The sequence below is a fragment of the Orbicella faveolata genome, unplaced genomic scaffold (assembly GCF_042242905.1).
Source record: "Orbicella faveolata isolate gen_17 unplaced genomic scaffold, um_ofav_v1 contig_1, whole genome shotgun sequence".
NCBI classification, from domain to species: domain Eukaryota; kingdom Metazoa; phylum Cnidaria; class Anthozoa; order Scleractinia; family Merulinidae; genus Orbicella; species Orbicella faveolata.
This window is the reverse complement of record NW_028301536.1, coordinates 19,665,264-19,687,873: the sequence shown is the minus strand read 5'-3', so window position 1 is coordinate 19,687,873 and position 22,610 is coordinate 19,665,264. Positions and strand designations below refer to the sequence as shown.

Genomic DNA, 22,610 nt, shown 5'->3' with positions numbered 1-22,610 from the left:
CGAAATAAACTAAAATTTAAACAAGTGTATCAGCCCACCATCCTCCGGTTAATAAAACTGCAGCCGAAAGTCCAGCGTGCGACGGCGAAAATTGTCAAAAGGAAAGAAGCACTTTTGCACAAAGCCAGTGTGGTGCAGTAATTTCTCCTGTAAATTCCGCACAGTATCCAATAAACTCACAAAAGTCTTAAACCCAAAATTCTTGAATATTATGCACCCTTTGCTGTCGTTCCGCGTGACCACGCTTGCGTGACCAGCACGTGTAACGTGATAATGATGCTGTCGAACTCCGGCCAGGGGTTGTTTCAATTCAGTGCACGTAGGTGTGTAAAAATCATTCGGGAGTGAAACTATCGTTTGTCTACGTAGTCACAAGAGTAATCAGGTGTCGTTTCGATTACCCAATGGCAGAAACTAAAGGAATGGCAATGCTTGCAGTTGTGCATTTGATTCTCTACGCAGGTAAGAAGCATGAATTGAGTCGAATAGCTTCCGTGAAGTAAACAGCAACAACGATTCGTGTGCTAATTTCAGTTTTCCGGTTTCGGTTTGAGCGCCAGCACAAACAGGAACGATCAGAAGATATGTTTAACTCAGTAACACTTCTGGAGTGCGTGAAAATTAAGCGATGTTTACTTCGTTTGAGTCATCATCTACTAAACAGAGCAGTGCTTTCATATATCAGCGAAGAAATATATTTTAACATTCGTTTTGATAACTTGAAATCTAACCTTTGGAACATTGTTCCGTGCTTTACCGTGTAGTATCCACTTTCATATCCCGTCCGCTATGATAATGTACTGTATACTGCACACTGCGGGTGAAAGAGCGATCTCGGAAGCGAAATTCACGTGTTGTATTTGCCATTATGTTAATTTAATCCCTTGAACAGCAGCTGCAACATATGAATCGTTTCTTCTTGCGCCACATGTTTTTGTCAGCTACTTCTCAGAAAAAATCAGGTGTTTTTTTTGCTTCTCCCGAGCCAGGCCGGGGGTGAAGCACAATTGGCAAATGCAATTGCGAAACGAAATGTAACAGTATCGTGTTGATTACAGCGACTAATTATGTATTTTATTGCATGAATTATGTGGTCCCAGACGTGTCCAACGTCTGCGCAAGCTGCAATGATTATTCATTATTTGAGTGAGCTATTCAGTTCTACTGAGTTCTAGAAGCTGATCTCACTTACTCTTCAATTCTGTCACAGACTTGATTCGCGGTGAAGTACTTATTTTCTACAAACTATGAATACATGTGTACGACATTGGTTTTCTTAGTTCAGCTTACTTGAGCTTTCGAAAGTCCAATATCTCAACATAAACATTCTCTCTCGCCAAATGAACGGCATAAGCGCTAAACTAAGAAAACATGTCTCAACATATCCGCTTTGGATGAGGCTGAGCTTCATTAATAACATACTCCTAGTTGGTCTTAGTTACATCACCGAATTTAGCCAGTTTTTACAGAGTCAAAAGCCTATTAATCGTTGCCGTGCATTCCTGTTTTTATGTTATTACTTAGTGTAAGTACATCATATTAAGGTGCACAACATCTCATTACTTTCGTATCAGTCTTTAAAAACTAATTAATCACGTACATAGATTAAGGCCAATGAAGCAAAGGAACCATTTCAAAGACAACGAAAATTAGTAATTTGCCGCAACAGAAAATGAAAATGAGAAAATATGCAGCCAGACTGTTCATAGACGAGCTATTTTCTTAGTAAATTGTACTCAAGGCGACAAGTGTTTCCTGTGTTCGCGTCTCGTCAGCAATTATCATTTCAGTATGTAAGCAAACCCAACCAAGCCTGCTGCAAGCCAGATCCCTATTGGCCGGCGTTTTAATTAAACACCTTTGGTGTTCCTTGGCGTCACCGTTAACTTATTTCCATTTTTAATCGGTCTCGTTTTTGTTTTGTTTTATCAATACGTTGCTTTGTTTTCTAGCTGGTAAATTTCTGTTTGTGTTTTACATTTCCCTGGAATGAAGGTACAATGGAATCCTTATTAGTTAATTCCTTGAACCGTCTATTTCTGAAACCTTCACGATAACCAGCGAACAAAAAGTCATTTCTTTGCGATTTGTTTCACGGTTATTTTACTCCAGACATTTCGAACTCCCGACTCGAACTAATTTTCGTTTTCCTTAGAATTCAAAAATTCTGAATTCCATTGTAATCGCGCACAGCACAAACAAATTGAGATTTACGTAGATTCTGTAATTAAGCCGATATGCAACGTTATGATGCACAGCTCTTGTCTTTTAGACGCTAAACTTGGTAAGGCCCCCAGGGTTTGTAGATTAGAAGGTATTCTGTGAAGTGGTTGATACAATAGAATTCCATGGCGTGTTAATAACAACATGACTATAGCTTTATGGTTTTTCTACGATGCATGGTGGGAGAAAACATCTGCGACTTGCCCACGCAAATCACACCTGCTTGATTGGATGTTCAACCTTTATGCACACCAGTGATCTGTGTTCTTTTCATAAGCAACTTTGGTTGTTTGCACTTATTATTTCGTTTCATTCATTCAGGTTTTGTCACCTCGTCTTCTGACAAGAATACCTTACATGCCATTTTCAGCATGGGTGGAATTAAGGGTGACGTGGTCTTTTCCCAGCCCCAAGCCAATGGTCCTACAACTATCATGGTCAACTTAACAGGCGTCAACGAGACACTGACATGGAACATTCATCAACTGCCCATGATCTACGATGGTAATGCAGCTATGAGCTGCGACGTAGGAGCTCTCTTTGATCCCAAAATGGCTAAGGAATCTCCAGACTACAATGCCAACTGCCTTTTTTCCCGTCCTGAAAAATTTGACTCATGCGCAGTTGGAGACTTGGCGAAAATGCTTGGCAACCTGACTGGAAACAGCGCTCAGCAAAATTATACAAATCCGCAATTGATGATTCCGATCACAGGCCCATACAGCATCATGGGGAGGACACTAGTCCTGTATAGTGGCACCACAGCCAAGGCATGCGCACTGATTACTCCGGCCCAGTCCATGGAAACAGCCGTCGCTGTTTTCAAATTTCCAGTTGCGGGCTTCGTTTATTTGAGACAAGTTGACGAGAACTCAGACACCTCTGTTTTTGTTGATTTTTTTTTCGTCAACAATGCGGAGTCAACACATGAGTTTAGCTGGCAGATTAATCAGGGCGTGGTTAGTGATGATTCCTCTGATCCATCTTTGTATTGCAAGAACGTCGGTGAAATGTTTAACCCAAAGGGCATTAAAGATGAAAACTGTAACCAGACAATGCATGACAATTGTGCCATTGGCGATCTCACATCCAAACATGGCAACGTCTCTGTCTCTGTGGCAACTGCTATGCAATCATCAACAAAAGCGGCCTTCACCGATACTAACTTGCCCCTGAACGGGGCTAACTCGGTCACTGGAGAATCTATAGTGTTGTTTTCGGACAGCGACGCTAAAAACCCTGTTGCCTGTGCAAAGATTGTCCACTTACAACCCAAAACACAGGAAGCTTCGTTCAAGGCGGATGTCAATGAGGGTGTGAGTGGTAAATTTAAGTTTACTCAGTTGTCTCCTTTTGATCCTACAACAACAGAAATCAACCTGAGTGGCCTTCAGAACAAGGCTGAAGGGTATCACGTGCACGCATACCCCAGTCCGTCGTATAAGCATTTAACACCGAGTGAAGCATGCGCTGGCCTCATTGCTGGAGATCACTGGAATCCTTTCAACATTGATATTAACACAAGCCCTGCAGCAGGCACAGGTGAACATTAATTTGTCCTTTCCGTCTTATTGTTATTGCTGTTGTTTTATTCAGAATTAGATTTCAAGCTGTCGTTGCTGACGTTTTAATCCTCATACATGTAACTTGACAGCTTTCAGCACAACTGATGCCGGGGGGGGGGGGGGAGAATCCCATATAACAAGGACAGGGGTGATCTTCGTAACTTTTAGGCGTTAAAAAAGCGGTTTTGGTACCTCTTAGGGTGTTCAGCCTCAAAACTTCCACAGCGGGAGCTTACGCGGTACCTTTCAGGGTTTTGCGCCGAAAAAAAAAATCGATTTCCTTTACTGTTTCGTTTATAATGAGCAACTTAAACTAAACAGGATAGATATTTCTGACAATACTTTCAAACTTTACGAGTAGTGGGTAATCAAAGCAATCGTCGTTATTGCGTTTAAAAATTATGAAAGTGTCAGTTGATGTGCTGTTTTAGAAGTGGTGCCTCTTAGAGGTGGAAAAATTTCAAGCCACGCCCACAAAACAGGATCTTGGTACTCACTTAGGGGTTCTTTTTAAAATTTCCGACGAGCACGTCACCCCCGTCCTTTTTATATGGGAGTCCCCCCGGTGTTGATGCTGTTTGACATCGTTGGTGGAAAGGGCGTGAGCTGTTGATGGGTGAATGCATTATGATGTCCCAAGGCTACATCACGTGAAAAATAGTCTTCGCTGACGCTGGTCACCCTAACCTGAGTGCGAGGGAATTTTAGGAGGGTGAAACAGTCATCAAAACGATATTTTTTACTAAAAGCTTGGATTCGTCCTCTTCCGATGAAACATAGCGGGTCTTAAAACGTTGAATCTTTTAATTCCTTTTTTCATCCAAGTTTGCGTTCTTGGGCAGGACAATTTCCTATCAAAATGCCTCACTCCACTGAGATGTATAAATGCGTACAGGTGCAGTGTATAAATTCTGGGTGGTGGGGGAGGGGGTGGTGGTAACCCTAAGATGGACTAGCATCCCATCCAAGAGTAGCCTGTGAATACAGCTGCCTCTCTTCGCTCGCTAAGTTACGTTCAAAGTAGGCTAAACATAAAACCAACATAAGCTTAAATGATCTTTTATTTTTATGAAAACAAAGAAAATTGTGATGAAATTCTAAAGAGCGTGAAGCCTTGGTAAAAACGGTCTTTAATGTCAGTCTTGTCTGTGATAACAAATCCGCCAATTTCGCCGCGCTTCGTTTGAACTTGTTGGGCGACATGGCCCACGCAATTCTTGCTGGCGGTAATGAAGGGCTGGATTATTCTATCTATTTAAAATTTGATTGGATGATAAACACCAGCCTTTTTTACTTTTATTATAAGACAGATTTCACTGGAATCTTTTACACCTGTACTCGTCTTTCGAATGTAAAAGCGATATCAGCGTTTACGTCTAGCTGAGTACGCGAAACACTAGATAATCTGAATCAGTTGCAAAAACGGACAAGAACGGACTTGGCCGTTCGAAGATTTTAAAATCATCTCTGCTTAACTCTCTTCCACAGGAACAGACGATGAATATGAAATCGGTGACTTGAGTGGAAAGTATGGGTCTTTCCTAAACCTCACGACCTACAACGAAGAACACACGGATTACAATCTACCGCTATTTGGCGTAAACAGCATCCAGGGTCGCTCTGTTGTCATCCATTTACAGAAGATAAAGGACGCAAATAAGCGGTGGGTTTGCAGCAACCTCGTACCTGTTGTCGAACCGCAGACCACTTTCGTCATGAAAGCCACCGCGAATTTCACTGGACCTACACTGACAGGAGTTGTTTTAGTGGTAAGTTAGATCGATAGCATCCAACTTGTTTGACCAAGTTACATTTCCTGTCATTTCGTTGGTTAGAAACGACAATAACAGTCATTACTTTTATCGTTGTATGGATTTTACTTCTTCATAGATCACCCACTTTGATTCGCGCACGCAGGAATTTACTACAAGACCGGGCGGTCACCCCAAAACGCAGACCATGCAGACTGCAGACTGCAGACCACAGACCGTGCAGACCATGCAGACTGTGCAGACTGAATACTTTTTTTTCTTATTCTTGTTTTTGCATTTACTTTTGACTCGCATATTTTTTGGTCCTTTTCAATTATATATCAGAGTGTTATCCACAGGCCACGCAAACTCGGTGGTATGTGACTGTTGATTTGTTAGAGATTTTGCAAGGGAACTCCCTTTAGTCCTAAATATACTTAAGTAAAGCTATGTTAAAATGTAGAAATATACTTCACTTGTATCTTGTATTATAGTGTCACACGTAACATGCGCATTTTGTACTCTTGGTGTACAAAATGTAATTCCAAATGGCTCTCGGAGTGTGACTGCGATCACGCGAAAAAAACCTAGTGCATGATAAGATCGCAGAAAACCGAATATCATTTGAAATTCTTAGCGCAATACGGTTGCCGTGATGAGTTGATGCGATGGTTAATATATCTGTCCTTATGTCAGTTGTGTTTTTGTGGCGATTTAGACTACGAGTTGAGTAGTCCCTCTTTCGCTTAGTCCATCGTGCGTGACGCATACGGAATACCTCGAGGAAAAAATTTCATGCGAGCATTTTTTTCCTCGAGGTTTACTTACGGTCACGCTCAACTAAGCGAAAGAGGGAATGCCCCTAGTCTAATGGCGATTCTGTACTTTGTGGAGCAAAAGCGATTTGTAGGACAAGGTCGCTTAGAGTCACCGTCCTTGCTTTGTTTTATGAATCAGTTAAGAGGAGAACGAAGACTAAGAAAATCGAAAAAAAAAAAAAAAAAAACACAACAGCAACAACAACAACAAATTAGACAAAATAAATAAAACCACAAACCCGTCAGAAATTGACACAATATTTGCGCCCAGAATGTATTTAAGTTTATTTTTATGCTTGGTTTTAGTATATTTACGACCAGTTAAGGGAATTTCCCATAGAAAGTCTATTAAACGCATGAATCAACAGTCAGATGTTGAGTTTGTGCTGCCTGTGGATAAATAACAAACATTAGGACATATTGAACACTATTTTGTCACTAGAAGCGAAAAAAGTGAGTCACGTGTTAGAAGAAAAGTACTCAGTCTGCACAGTCTGCACGGTCTGCAGTCTACATGGTCTGCGTTTTGGGGTGACCGAATCAGGGATTCTGGTCTCACGTAGGGTGTTGAAGACGAAGAATCACGATTTTTAGCTTTCAAATTTTCTTTTAGGATGCACTCGAAAAAATAATAATAAGCTAATAATCGAGCCTTTTCCGTTTTAAGTGGTATCTTTTAGGGGTTAAATAAAGCCTGAGCCACGCCCAGATTGGTCTCCTCTAGGGGTTCAATTCAAATTTTCCGACGAGCATCCCAGACCTTTTCATATAGGAGCCCCCCCCCCCCCCCCCCAGGTACAAGACCCGCCGGGCTACAACATAACCAGTCTCACCGGCAATTTTGTTGTCTGAAAGACAAACGACAACAATAACTTTATTTACCCGTACATTTACAGTTTTTTTTTATACATATCAGTGAAATGTAAAGACAAAGAAAAAAAAAGTGTACTATATGAGTCTGGAGACTGAAGTAACCAAGGGTTTTCTAGTCAGCCTCCAGTTATTATGTTTCTATGGAGATTTAAGAGAAAAAAAAGCTATTAAGAGAAGGAGATATGTACATAAAATTGGAAAAAAGGAGCATATAGAAATATTACTTGTTTTCAGAATGTTGTTCAGACAGCAAATATAGTTTCAGATGTTTCGAGAAGTTGAAGGTGAAAGAGGCGGGAGCATTGTGGAATAGTGTAATGTGAGGAACGCTGGGCTCATTGAATCACTGCGATTGTTTGTCTATGCTTTCTCTACTTAGGATCAGTATTTTTCCAGCAAGCCCAATACCGCCGGTGAAGAGACCTCGATTTACATCGACATCACGTACACTGTAGCCCCGAACAACAAAACAGTAAGATATTTTAGAGCACTGTTATATTATTACGGTATATTTATTAGACTCCGACTCTCGTATCTTCCAAATGGAGTGGTTGATAATGCCGGTAATAATTTTCCTTATTACACGACTAAGTTACTTCAAGGGTCAATATTAATATCGACCAATGAGACTGCTCCATTACCGGTCCAATATTCCCTAAATACAGTGGAACCCTGCCTTACGGTCAACTCGTTAATGCTACTTTTTTGTCCCGGCGAAACGCCCATACATTTTCTCATACGAAAGCCCGTAAATACGGCCAACGGCCACATTCTGAAATCCCAACCTGAATAATCCTTTATAATTCTACCCCGTTTATACGGCCACTCGAACCAGGTATTTTCATCTTTCCATAGTTAATATTGTATGTATTGATTGAAGTTTTATTATTACTTTTTTTTAATTATATCTGCGTTCCCGATGCTTATAAGAGAACAGTTGTTTACAAGTGCAGCTGTTATATATCTGTTGAGAATTCACTCAATTTCGACCGGTCATCGATGAAATTTGACCCTACCCCGTTAATACGGCCAAATTTTCATGGCCCGTTGGTGGCCGTCGTAACGGGGTTTTACTGTATTGGACGGGGCACTGTCCCGAATGATCCCTCGCCGCCACTATTAACGTTTTGTTTGGTTGTTTTGTCGCTTACTTAGTGTCCCAAAAGAAACCCGTTACCCTTGACAAATATTTCTCTTTCTTTTCATTCTCTTTTCCTTGTTGTCCTTTGAGAACTTCAAACGTGAGTAAACCCTAAGTCAAATCTCAGAATTGGGGGCTGGAAGTTTACGGTGTCTTTCCAGTGATCGCGATCCGGCATGGGTTTTTGATCATTTTCACTCATATAATAAATCTGTTATCAACCAATCTTGCTCGGGACCTTATTGGGAGAATATCGCCCCTTGGTCTTTTCAATACGGATCTCGCTGCGCTCGGTTCGTGTTGTCAAAACCTCGGGCTGATATTCTCCCAAAACGGCCCTCGCGCTTGGTTAATAAGTAGTTAATCAGTATATATCGTTTCTTTAAACAGACTGGTCACAAGTGGGACGTACATGACAGTCCAGTGGGTGGAGACGCACGTGCGGCAGACCTCAACAAGAGATGCCTGAGTTTGGGGAGAAATTTTAATCCGTACGGGGTTAATACTCAGGTGGGAACATATAATTTTTTAAACACGTGTATCCGGCTTTAATCTTGTAGCTATTTGGTGAAAGTCCGAAGGATGCCTACTACTTACAATCTTTAATCGTGTAACCAGGGGCGGGGGAGAACACTCTGCGACGCTTGGCACTTTTTTTGTGTCTGGATCATCCAACAAAAAGTGACGTCACATCCGGTAAACAAGCGAGTTGAGCGACAAAGTAAAATTTGAGTGCGACATAATCGTTCTCCCTGTAAGTGAAACAGCAATATTTCGCAATCGGCCGGATATTTCCAACGTTTTATTTGGCCGTGATAAACAAAATTTTATCTTCTTCCTCGCCATATTGTTTGTTTGAGGAACGGAACAATTATTTATTCAAAAAGACGCTGTTTTGAAGGTGTGTGTTTTCATGAAATGTCGTCGTTTCTTCGTCGCTGAATTCCACAGGAGTCATCATTTGCGTGGAAATAATGAATTCTAGGTAAGTTGCACTCAATTCAAATATCCTATTCTCTTAGGTAGGCATTACACTGAGAGAAAAGCGCAATGTCAGTTTTCTACCCCTGGGAGAACCTATTTAACAGAAGCCCATTTTTTCAAATTTACTATTGACAAACACTTGAGGGTAATGGAGAGCTGTTAATCGTATCACATTGTAAGACCCACACACATAACGGGGCGGAATTAACTTTCTTGCCGATCGACACTAACTCAAATTCTTGTTTTTGCTTGTCACTCAAACTGGCATTATAAATTCTATTACGATTTGTTAAGAACCTTAAACGAGATATCTTAAATTTTCCCTTGGTAATCCCTTAATAATGGTAAACGCTTCTTTTAACATGAACATAAGCAGCCCGTGAACCCCTTAAATATAAACAAGAGGATATTTTTATGGGTGATTCAGTAATCTGGGCATCTCGTGTTTTTTTTTGTTGTTGTTGTTGTTTTTTCAGTTATAATGTAATTTATTTTTCTGTTTCAAGTGTTAAATGTCAGCGACACTATAAAGTTTCAATCCACCCCTCTCCCCAATCCTATGAGGTCAAGCAAGCACCTTTAATTTCTTCGATTCCTTTCATTTGCCTTGTTTACAGACCAAGTTCCCTATCTTTTAATCCCTAGCTATCATATGTATTTGCAACTTATTTTGAAAGGTTACTTAGACATTTTGCCCTATTTTCAGTCTGCTTTCTCTATATAATAGACATTTCAGTGCCAGGGAATGAGAGAACACTAGCAATTCTGACAACTCTCTCTTATAGAGTTCAATTATTTTAATTCGTCACTCTTCAATGTGCAATCTCAAGCCCCGACACCCAGCCATAAAAGGAAGTCTGGGAACAGGCAATAGCAACAATGACACTGCCAGGCTGGAGAATTTTACAAGCCAATGAAGTCGTCTGACAATGATGAGTGACCATGGTGCGGTGGAACTGAACAACCAGAATTTGAGTGACATTGTTAGTGTTAGTGTTGTAAACGTGATTGCTAGCTAGTAGTGTCTGTGAACTTGGACCAGACCAGAAAGAAAAGGGTCCATACTAGAAGTTGACTGAGAACAACAAGTTTGTACTCACAAACTGAAGAAGCTGCCTGATCAGACTAGTCTTAAAGCCAGCTTCATCACTACTTATTAAGAGTTCCTGGCTCAGGAGGACTCCCTGTAATGCCATATATGGAGAGGCTCTGCTCAAAAGTTTTCAGGCTCCAGGTATAACTATTTAAGGGTAAGGAATTTCTGACAAGTTGAATTCAGGTCTATGAAAGGGTAGGGAAATCTGTCTTTTAGGTATTTCCCTTTTTCCTGTTCTAAAATGTTGTTGATAATCTCTCATTTACTTTACTGTGCCAGAATGAGGGGATTATGTTATATTGTTCAAAGACATTTTAGAACTTCTTTCTAAGCTGGGTTTAGAAAAGGGATACAGTATTCTTAAATAGGCTTGTAAAGGGGTACCCTTTTGCAATGAATTGCCTACAAAAGAGGCACTTCTTCTGTCAAAATGTTACTAATGTATGTGAATGGGTAAGGGTTGGACCTTAAGATGGAGCTTCCCTATTTAAAACCATGTAGAATACCCCCTCCCTCTCCCTCCTTGTGTAACAAGGATGTTGAATTTGTTTTGTGGAAAAAGGCAATTGAAAAACAAAACAGTGCCTAGGGCTTGAGTGATTATCAACGTAAGTTCCCATTTGTATTTTGATTTAAAATGGGCATAACTATATCCCCAACAGTATAAAAAAATGACCATACTTTGCAGGTTCATAGGGAGACTCAAACTAATAATGAAAACATAACTTTTATTTTTGCCCCTTCCTTTGTACCTTGTGATATTTTTAGGCAAATTCTCAAAACGTCCCTGCCCAAAGAAAATAAAAAATATAAATAAAAATCATTTTTTTATCTTGAAAATGATCTCTGAGATAAAAATGTCCTTTTTATGGCTAGTTAGTATCTTACAATGTGTTGTGAAGAAACTGCTGATAGGAAAATAAAAATGTTCGACAAAAAAAATGAATAGAAAAAAAACAACAGCAAACTTTTTCAGAGGAGTTCCTATATTCATCAACTTACATGTAGGGTAGTAGAATTTGTTTTTACACTTTCACACTGAAGAAAACACCACAGAAATGAGAATTATTGTTATTGTGTCTAAGCTGCATATTTTTTAAATGGCAACATTTCCCATAAAATTTCTATATTATATTCTTGCCAGTACGACAGCATACCAAATATGTTTTGGAGAGAGGAGTACTTATAAAATAATTACAAACTGGAGTAGTTTAATTTTCCATTTAATTTTTGTAAACCTCTTACAGAATGCAACTTTTGGCTAGGTTGCACTTCACTGTCAAGAAAGAAATCACACCAAGGTGGCTTTGTATCTTTATTATGATTTCCATTATCAGTAAAAAAAAATCACACTTGGACAGGTCTGTTGTGGGTATTTGTTCATTTACCACCTATAAAAAACAAGATACAATGTATAATGTTTACCTGTGCTGTAAATTTTTCAAATCAGTTAGTTTTCACTTTCAGAGTGGTTTTTAAAAAGGGTCACAAGCACACCACCCACCCCTCAGTTCCTATTCCTATCCTACAACAGTACAGCCAGGATCCCATATCAACCCCCGAACATAACTTACCATAATACTCCTATACTACAATACAATCTTTTTTGTATTTTGTGCAGACAGACCTAGATTCAAACATCAGATCTCTGACTTTTTGGCCCACTTCATCTCTACTAGGCCATGAAAGCAACCATTGCAAATGTCCTTATATTTATTGGTCTAATTTATTGTTGCTCTCAGATTCCCCCTTCCCCTTTGATGAAATTAAATTGGTTTAAAAAAATAAACTGGTTTAAACAAATTAAAGCAGAGGTAGAAATTGAGCCATAAAATTACTATAATTTTAGTATGAGGATATTGAAATATAACTATACTATTAATATCCATATGTTCTATTGTAAAGACAGTGTAACTACTCAAACTGACCTTCATTGTCAGAGACAAAAACCTAAAAACATCTAAACACAGGTCAGTGAGGATATTGCCAGTTTTGCTTTTGCCAACAACCACTCTGCCTCAAAAATATAGAAGATAATGACAAAATCAATAACAAAACCAACCTCTGTCAATTCAATAACCACACCAAATTCCCCTCCAAATTCCTTTTGACACCTTATAGTAAAATTTTGCCAACAGCATAAATTCAACTCAATGCTTTAAAGTGCTTCTATCATTAAATTTTTACCCCTAGAGTCAGAATTTTCAGGTGTATCACATAGAATTCCACAAAAGATTTAAAATGCAGTTTACCTTTTGCAAATATGTGCATCAGTTACAAAGATATTTCAGTTTGAAAAATATAAGTATGTAAATGAGTTGACTGATGTTGTCATACACTCAACCCAATATTACATCATGTTGGTAGGCTTATAGTTAGAACTACAGGAAACACACCTATGGCTATAAAAATTATATACAGCCTGTATTTTCCCATGGCAACTCACTCTTTTCCAGTCCCCTCTAACCTGATTTCACTAAATCAGTGATTTTCAGCTTGAAAAATGTTAAACGAGGCTACGACTTCAACCTTGCATATTAACATGCTTCCTGGATTGTGCTGATGAGGCACCATTGGCAAATATCAAAATGGAAAGCCAAAGGTGGCCAGAAAAGCCTATATCAGGGAAGGTTGAAACCCAGTATGTTGCCATGGTAACAAAACTGTTATGCTCATATTATGGAGGACAACTGCAAATTTCATCATAATAGCACTTTATGCACTGTCCCTAGGAGCCCATGGTCCCTTGTATCTGGACAACAGTTCAAAACTTGTCTGGGGTGGATGATCTAAATGGTAGGTGGAAGAGTCCCAGAATATTGAGGAGAGTTGCTAGAATGATTGTATAACTATCTCTTTGCAGGTACTCATTAGACACTAACACTACTAACATGACTGAGTTTGGACAATATATATTTTGTTTTTTGGATATGTGTATAAAGGAGAAGGTCACTCCAAAAAACATAATACATTTTATGTAGACGCTAATGAAAACCTTGCACTTAAGTGAGCAACTCACAGAAGTTTCAGCGTCTAAAGTGCAGGTTTTCCTTATGAAGTTTGCCTCTAAAGAAGCACCCAGGCCAAGTTTTCATGACATCATTCCATCTGAGAGATTTTGTCCTAATGGCTCCCCACAAGCTTTTGACTACCACTCTGGGTTATGGCTGCTCTTGAGACATATTATTTTGAGCTAAACATGCTCTAAACTCCGAAATAATAGCAAAGAAGATAATGAAGAGGATAATCGATTGGAAAAAAATAGATTTTGCTGACCTTGTGACAGATGCCAAGTCAGTTGCAGGTTCTTCTCCTTCCCACCAATTTTGAGTTGGACAGAATGAAGTCACATGAACACAGCCTGGCTGCCAAGACAGTCGCAAAATGGTGGTCTCTGAAGTCGCTTCTTAATTTCAAGATAAAGTTCTTAAGGATAGCAGGCACTTCAGAGACTGAACCTTTGATTAGTGGAAAAGCTGAATATTCACTTGCTATAAGTGAAGACAAAAAAAGTAAGCTCTTTGGAGTGACCTTCTCCTTTAAACTGAAAACATGTGAGCTAAATGCAACAAAATGTATATTAAAACTGAGCCAGTTCAGTATGATTTATTACAAAATTTAAATCAGCCACAAAAAAATTGTTAGCAACTGGTATTACTTTGTGAAGGCTTCTGGAAGGGTTATACTTTTAAATAATAAACCACCTGGCAGCAAGTACTATTTTGGTTTACCAAAGGAAGACTCTTGTTACTGCTTATGGAAACTGTGTTTGATACAGTAGGTGTCAAAATATTATGGCTTTGATGACATGATGATGGAGATATCAGCCTTGTTAATTTCAGGGATTAGGGGATAACCAATCTCCAAATAATTATGGGACTTAACTATGAAAGTGATGCCTGATCTCCTAAAATGTACGATCCAGAATTTTGTTTTGTGGGTAATAGCTCAAATTCGTTTTCGCCTCTATGAGGTACAAATATTCTAAAAACAACCAACACTGACAATTATAAATTACAGTGGAACTCTGTTAATCTGGTTGCCAATGGGCCACAAAAATCTGACCACATTAACAGTGTGGTTAAAGGGGTTCTTTACATGTAAATAAGAAAATGACCGACTGACTGAGCTTTCGTTCAAGCCAGAATAAAGTGGCCGTAATAACAAGGTGGCTATGTGAATGGGGTGGCCATATGGCAGGGTTCAACTGTAGTGATGAACATATCAAATGATCCCTTCAGACACCTACCCACAAAGATTTTGGAAAGTGTAGTTTGCATAATCAGTTGGACAACACACAACTTGGGCCCAGAGCTGACTAGAGATATTCCATTTTATATCCACACCCCCTCCCCCCAGCCACACTCACTAAATAAGTCAATATTTACCAACTAACAGAAAAGATAAAAGTGCAGAAATAACTCTTTCATAGCCCTGTCTAAAGCTCATGTCAACAGAGGAAGAGGGAGTGTGGAAATAAAATAGAATGTCCTTAGGACCCATTTATATAAGGACCCATTTATATAAGGGCCCATTTATATGGTCTTGGGTACCCAAGACAACCCTTCTCCTGAGTTCCCCTGGCCAAGCTGACTTTTCACTTATTTCTTTGAAAATTCAACCAACTGTTTACATTTAGGATCACGAACCTGTCTTGCCCCCGAGACTACAGGGGTGGGTGAGTTGTCTAGCCTTGGCTCATGTCCTGACAGGCAGGACAACTTTTCTTCATATACACACTTTGGCTTGGCTAACCGAGACAATGCCTTGACTTAGAATTTAAAGCAGAAATATCAATTTACAAAGAAGAAAAAATTAACCCAGCAAAACCCACTGTGATTGAATGACTGAGGGAAACTCAAACAAATATTAAGAGGGATATTGCACATTTGATTATACAATAAGGGTTATGAATAGTCATGCAGAGTCAAATTCAGCTGAATGCATCAGGAAATTAATGGCAAACAATCACTTTAAGATCAAACCAAGCTAGAATTCTCAGCCCACCCACAATGGAGCAATCACAACTGACCTTTGTGAATTATTTGATGCATGTGTATGAGACAGTCATTTTTCATTCTTTCTTTACAAGAGGGAAGGCAGATGCCATTTAAACATTGATCAAATAATGAACAAGGGTTCCATTGCTACAGAGCTACTTTGTATCCCCACCAGATTAACAGAAGATGAGGTGTTGTAAACAGATCTTTGGAAGAACTAAAAAAGCTGTGAAAACAATCAACAGCGGCCTGAGTTCCCACAGCATCTCTTGTTGAGTCAACTTGATATATAGAACATAACTTAAAAATCTCAAAATGGTTGAATTTACTAATTATGACTACAAGTATGAGAATTGTAGATAAATTTGTATGATTGCACCTAAGTATGAAGTTTGAAAAAGAAACAATGGTAAATCACGGTTCGAGGAAAATTTAATTACAATTCTACTTAACAATATTATTGGATTGCTAGCTTAAGATTCCCATCAGGTCATAATACAGTTGATACAGCCTCAAACTATCACCTCAAAGAATTCTTGACCTTATAGTCCAATTGTTGAATAGAAACACAGAAGATGTCCTCTATTTTATTATTAATAGGTAATAATTTACAGCTTAAAGCTAATTACAGGATGAAATTTGAATTCTGTCCAGCATTTATTTATGAACCACTCATGGAGTGCGGCCAGCTTCCCAAAACCCTTACCCTATTTATGACCAAAATCTGTGATTCTCCCTACCCTATTTATGACCAGACCAAATATTTCATAACCTATTTACCACTATTGTAGCTGACACAGTCGGCCTAAACATAATATTTTAAGGCCTTTTGTTTATGGTCTTATCAACAATGATGAAATAGTAGCTTCTTCTAAATTCAAGACTAGAGTACAAAACCCATACCCTATTTAAGGCCAAAATGGCCAAAACTGATACCCTATTTATGATCAAAACGGCTGAAAAACCATACCTTTTGGGGCCACACATACCCCTATACCGCATATAAGCGAGTAACTCCCACCCTAGGTCACAGTAGAAGTGGGTACCTGTCAAAAGCAGGGGTAAAGTTAAGGGCTAAGGATATACCATACCATCGAGAGCTAACCCTAAACAGGCCAACCCTACTCTTTTGGAACTGCCCAAAAAAGTTGATCCCCAGGCCAGCATTGCAGTTCAGACAATACAGAGGACTGGATAAAATTTGAATTCTGTCCAGCATTTATTAATGAACAACTTCACAGTGCCCGGGGGTGGCGGGGGTACTCCCAGAAAAATTTGGTGGGGGGGACTGCTTCACCCCTTTGTTGATCTCTTCGGGGAAATCTGTAATCCCCAAAGCTCGCCTCTAACTCTCAACATTGCTTATTTCTTACAGAGAAAAACCGTATTCAACAAGAGATACGGAAATAGGATACTAACCTTCAGTATACGATTCAGCATGTCTTTTCCACCACACGCACGTGGATACAGAACTTCAACTGTGTTCACTTTCAGAAAAAACGGCTTCTGTTAAATATGTTCCCGTTGTACACAATGCAAACTATGGCCAGCAATACTTCATCCAGGTTGTTGTTAACATTATAGGCTATTGCACTTAGTGTTATCACCGAATCACGAACAATAAGAACCAAAAGTCGGAACAACACCAGTTTTGAATATGTGTAAAATCCGCCATTCGATGACAGAAGGCTCTCCGTTATTTTCATTCAAAACAATACTAAACTGTTCTCTTTTGCCAACAGTTTTGCTTCAAAAGTCGAAGAAATGTGCCTTCACGATATTTCTATCCTCAGTATGGAAGGACACGGACCTGACGGTTTACAAAGAGAAGAAAATCTTCCCCAATCGAAATGCCATTTTTTCGCTTTGTGAAACGAGCTGCGCGGCACCGTTTAAACCGGATGTGACGTCACTTTTTGTTGGATGATCCAGTACAAAAATTTCAGGAGTCTTCTGCCCCGCCCCTGCGAGTAACACACAACAGAGGTCGAGCGAATGATTTTAAGCTTATAGTTTTGGTGAATTTATCACTCCGGTTGACATTTTGCTTTCCATGTTTCTCCAGCCAGCTGGGCGTTTACATTGACAATTAATTACCGCGCTTTGTAGTATATTTTTAAGAAGCTCTAGTCATGTATTAACTTTTCTTATTACATATTTGATTTCGCATCTTTCTGCCTATTTAGGGAAGTTACTCCACCGCCTGCAGACCAACTAACATGCTTCGTTGTGAATCAGGAGACTTATCTGGTAAACACAATACTTTTACGGTGGGCGGTCGCCGGCAGTTCTTCAATGATGTCAACCTTCCATTATTCGGCAGAAACTCTGGTAATGATAATACTCTAACAAACAAATTCTTTTTTCTTTCTTTCTGTCTTGGCTTCTTTTTGACACTATCTTTGTCTCAGACCAGATAAACGCGGCCTTGAACGTATTATTGAGCCGTTGGCCTTTTCAGGCTTGTACATCCTGCACCTTATGAAAGGTGCTTTAGCCAAATAATTGGCGTGCTGAACGTCTCGATCAAACTGTCCGAGCCCTGTCCAGCTGCCTACTTTCCGTAACAAACTTTGGAGGGGTTACCCTTCACCTTGTGGTTAAACAGGCTTATAGCTACTCTTGCTGATCTCAAAACGTTGCTACGGTACGTTTTATATTATATGTCTTTTTATTTACCAGTCGTTGGTCATGGCATCGCAGTGAACGATAAACTTGGACGAAATGGTCGTCTTGGTTGCGCAAATATCACGGCTGACTCGTCTCTGTTTGTAGAGAAATCCCTGGAGTACAAAAAAGAGAATGACTTTTCCAGGTAAATTATATAACATCAACGAGGTATTAAATATTACATTGCATAGGTTGCATTAAAACTGAGCGCGCTGGTACAACAGTTAAAATTCTACCATATTAGCAAAATCGAAATGTGGGCTGTGCAGTATCTGAAACGCGTATACTTATGTACTGGCAGAGGAAACAAGCAGTCTTTGCAAGCAATCAGGAGGAAGGCAAATTCTCGGATGCATGGTTTCCCGCGCTGAGCACTGCTGCATGTTTTTTCGAGTTGTTTCGTTTATCATGATTGCATTCTTCGCGTTTCCACCTGTAATTGGTTCGACCTTACAACAGTCATTAGAACACCGCTGACCGCAACCGACATAATAGATTTTCTGTGCGAAAAACGGCTCTTTGTGATTTATCAAATTTGCTCATTCCTTTTCAGTGCCCATTTTGTCGACACCATGTCTAAAGCCTTAGAAATTCCAAAGTGGCGACTTTTCAACATTCGGACAGAGAAGGGCGACGAGGAGGGATGTCTGATAGTCAAGTTTGGCATCATTGGCAAAGGTAATTCCGCCCTTCCCCGCCAATAGCACTGTGGTTTACTCCTTCTGTAATCATTTATGGAATATCAAACTGGCAAGCATGTGACAAGTCGTGTGGTAGTGCAGTACTGTATTCGTGAGCCTTAATTCCCTTACACACTCTCCATACAACGTTTCTCGTTTGGGTTAGATTGCACCTCATTCTGGTAGACTAGAAAGAGATTCCCAGTAGAAAAAGCTTCGTACTAGCAGGCAATAGCTGTAGACGCGAGTTTCTTTGTGGTTTTCGCTTCCATATTGTCTACTACTGTCTACTGGCGATCCACACAGTGCGACTGTGATTCTCCTGCGTTAGCTTCTGTAAAATGAGGGGGTGACTGACCCCCAACAGTACTGCCAGAGCCCCTATTTGCCAGTTTGTTCAGGGTTCCTGCCAGGATTACTGCACTTCCTCCTGACAGGCAGTCCCCTACTCCACTGTTGCCCACCTCCCACGAACGAGGACGTTAGGGGATGGACTTTGGGAGGTAACATTAAGAATGCTGCTTTTCTGTGTTGACCTAACACGTACCAAAGCTCTGCTGTAAATAAGGCTAAGAAGGTAGACTAGGAGTAGTTTTTGTTCCTGAAATCCTGCGCGCGCGAGACCGAGTTAAGATTATGCAAATTAGGAAAAGAAACGATCGATCATCGCACGCTTGAAAGTCGTCTCACGCTAGGAAAGAAAGAGACTGCTGGCAGTCTTCAAAGAAGGGTACTTGTCCACTACGCTTAGTATCTTGCCCTTCAAACGAGATTGTGAATAGCTGATTCACTAACAGGAATTACACGCAGACTAAAGTTTATGTTTCTCGTTCACCTGACTTTTGCCCGCTTCTCAGAATTTGAAAGATTGAATCAGGCTAAATAAATATGTTGCAAATTGCAACATGATTAAACAAAACTAAATACCGTCTGCAGCTATTATGAACTGCTGCTTGTAGTGTAATTTATGGCAGTCTGGAGATTATGTAGAATTTTAAACGCCTTCATTGAACCAAGAAGCGAGTGTATGCTTTGTTCGAGGGGTCTAAAGGCTCCGTTTCACAGGAGTCTTCTAATTCTTGCTTGACAACTGAAGATGGTCCCATACACTGGAATGTCTTGTTTTAGATTTTTTTTTACGTATTTTTGCAGCGGATCAATCTAGTCAACCTGTGAAGAAATTTGATGATATCCTATCAAAGAAGCCAGAAGACCTCAAAGAGTATCGCCCGAGCAAGGACTGCGGTAAGAATAGTCAGAGTATTTCTTGTAAAAACATAACAGTTGTGATAGAGGCGGGGTGGGGTGGGGGCCGGTTTAGGCAAAATCATTTTCTGCTTGCACTCATTGCAGTGATGATGTTCTCTATTTCCAGAGCCGGAGACTACTGGATCAGGTGGCCATCTCGTGAACTCCTTCCTATTGGTCGCTGTTGCTATGGCAACAAGTGTCATGAAAGCACTGCGACTGATTTGAGTTCAAATTTACAAACTTTGACGATGGTTAACCACTGAAGAAGTCACGTTTCTGCCTAGTTCCAAAGATCCGTAGAATTTTTTTTGAGAGTTCGCGTATGTTTTTAGTTAGATTATGCAATTTGCCAAACATGCTGTGTTAAAATGTTAAAAAGCTATTGCACTATTTTTCATTTTTTCTTCTCACACCTTGATGTTGAATTCTATTCGGGATAGTCACCGCTGACACAAGCAGATTGACGGCGCGTCTAAATAAGAAAGTAAAGGTGTGAGGCAAGACAGAATAGACGAGTGTTAAATCTTCTGTTGCCGTAATGAAATTAGAAAGGAATTTGTGAAACAAAGAAGGCATTAGTTGCTGGCAACCTAATTAGATTAATGCGAATTGATGTGGTGCTAATAAAGAAACTCCACTCTGTCATTGTGTCATACGAAACTTCATCTGGGACCCGAGTACCGTATTTTCCATGGATATTGATGACGCCATTTTGCGATTTTTCACGGTTGTTTCTGCTAGTAGTCAGTTTATCTATATAATAAAAAGAAAATTACACGGTAGCGTCAAGATATGAATTTTATTTTTTCGCCGTTTAATATCCTCTATTTAATATTAGTATAAATCTACTAGCGTTCTATCACGAATGACGTTGTCTGATTGACTAAGCCACTCACTGTCTATTCTGTTGTAGATAATGAGTAGCGTAGCTATGACCGCTTGTTAACAAACTGGCGGCCGCTTTACGTTTTCGAAGTTTCTGTGAAGAGGATTTATTTAGATGAAGTTTTGAACGACTAGTAGATTCATACTAAAACAATTAGATTATTCGCTCTCGATTTCTATGCGTGATAGTTGACTCGGGCTGCGCCCTCGTTAGCTATCACGCGATAGAAATCTCGAGCTCATAATCTAATTGTTTATTAGTATAAAACTACTGGTGTTCTAGCATGAATGCTGTTTGCTGATTGGCTTCGCTACTCTCTATCTGTTTTGTTGTAGATAGTGAGTACCCTCCCCAACAATGTGCGCCAGGGCCAGAGCCACCTTAAATTTTCGAAAATTTAAGGTGGCTGAGAACAGAAATTTTTTAAACTTCGCCAAAAGTTGCGTCTTTTCATGCTTACCAAAAGTTGATAATGTAAAAAAAATTTCACCGTGCCGTTTTTGAATTATAAGCCCCTAAAGCTGTAATTAAGGGTGTTTTTAGGAGGTCATACTGTTGCTATGGTAACCCATTGTGTCACGAAAATGATAACGTGTTCACCAATGATTGGGCAATTTTTTTATACCATGATTGTAGCATCAAGTCCTAAAGAGTGCTTATAACGACCCATCAAAATCGAAGTGTAGGAAACTGTTTTGAGCCACCCTTAAGTTCAAAGTCTGACGGTGTTAATGGCATATAAAAACCTTGCAGACATGTCTTCACGAAATGTGTACGACTTTTCGTACGAACAGAAAGCTATGGTTTGGCTGCGTGTTGTGTACCCTCTTCTCCTTTTAATTCGACCAAACCCAGCGCTGCTTTCTGCTGAATAAATCAAAGGAGGAAATGTGTACGCTAGCCTAGATTTCTGTGCGCAAATTAAACAAGCTGCCTAAGACTGTCAACTTTATTGTCAATTTTCACTCGTGAATTTGTGCGGTCGGGAATCTTTATGCGATATAAGGCGAGATTTCTGTCATCATTCTGTTAGCGAACGGGACTTTGGGCGCGATGCCCAACGAGTTTGCCAAGCAGACAGGTCTCTGATGAGTCCCCTTGGCCGGGACGAAACGAACTGCGTAAGACTAGCCACGAACAATGTATTATCACAAGTAACTGTCAACTTTATTGAAAAGTGTTTAGGAAAAGAGTCCCACAGGATTGCTTTGGTACACAAACATGTCCTCCGTTTCATTGTTTCAGAAGTGCAAATGCCCTGTAGCTGTTCTCCCAAAGCCAAGGCGATTCAAAGTCATGTTCGTAAACAAAATAATTGTCCTAGTTTTGATAATAAAAAAACGTCGTCTCCCATACCGACGGAACAGGCATCGTTTGTGTCGATTTACACGGTCAGTATAAAACATGGACTGAGGACGGCGGACTGCGGACTACGGACTGGGTATAAAGCACGGACTTAGGTTTAAAGCGCGGACTAAGCATTACGGACTGGGTATATATAAAACACCGACTGAGGTATAAAACGCGAACTGCGGACTAAGTCCGTGTTTTTTACTGACCGGCCGTAACTAATATTAGGTAATACATGTATAAATGAGAACAAATCCTCTCGTTATGCACGTGCTTTGCGATTAATTCATTTGTTTTCGCTCCTGCTGGATGGAGACCAATT

General features: G+C 39.9%; 1 protein-coding gene and 2 long non-coding RNA genes across 5 annotated transcripts; 2 read left to right on the top strand and 1 right to left on the bottom strand.

Annotated features, from left to right (window-relative positions):
- The first annotated feature begins 280 nt into the window (after nucleotides 1-280).
- On the top strand, nucleotides 281-20,834 carry LOC110056944 (uncharacterized). The gene is made up of 10 exons (XM_020763504.2): nucleotides 281-462; nucleotides 2,545-3,765; nucleotides 5,277-5,557; nucleotides 7,610-7,702; nucleotides 8,762-8,881; nucleotides 17,638-17,782; nucleotides 18,134-18,266; nucleotides 18,675-18,799; nucleotides 19,954-20,046; nucleotides 20,177-20,834. Exons 1-10 carry the CDS (start codon nucleotides 405-407, stop codon nucleotides 20,275-20,277), a joined length of 2,370 nt encoding a protein of 789 aa, XP_020619163.2. The 5' UTR covers nucleotides 281-404; the 3' UTR covers nucleotides 20,278-20,834.
- On the top strand, nucleotides 8,888-11,393 carry LOC149118345 (uncharacterized). The gene is made up of 2 exons (XR_016208633.1): nucleotides 8,888-9,356; nucleotides 10,141-11,393. It is a non-coding gene; the product is annotated as an uncharacterized LOC149118345 (long non-coding RNA).
- LOC149118344 (uncharacterized) lies at nucleotides 11,659-17,428 on the bottom strand. Of its 3 annotated transcripts, none has more exons than XR_016208631.1 (4): nucleotides 16,871-17,428; nucleotides 16,422-16,497; nucleotides 12,380-12,468; nucleotides 11,659-11,842 (listed from the first exon to the last, which is right to left on the bottom strand). It is a non-coding gene; the product is annotated as an uncharacterized LOC149118344 (long non-coding RNA). The 3 variants fall into 3 exon arrangements; XR_016208628.1 differs by having other exon boundaries at nucleotides 12,380-12,464; XR_016208632.1 differs by lacking the exons at nucleotides 16,422-16,497; nucleotides 16,871-17,428 and adding an exon at nucleotides 13,728-13,780 and having other exon boundaries at nucleotides 12,380-12,464.
- Nucleotides 20,835-22,610: the final 1,776 nt, after the last annotated feature.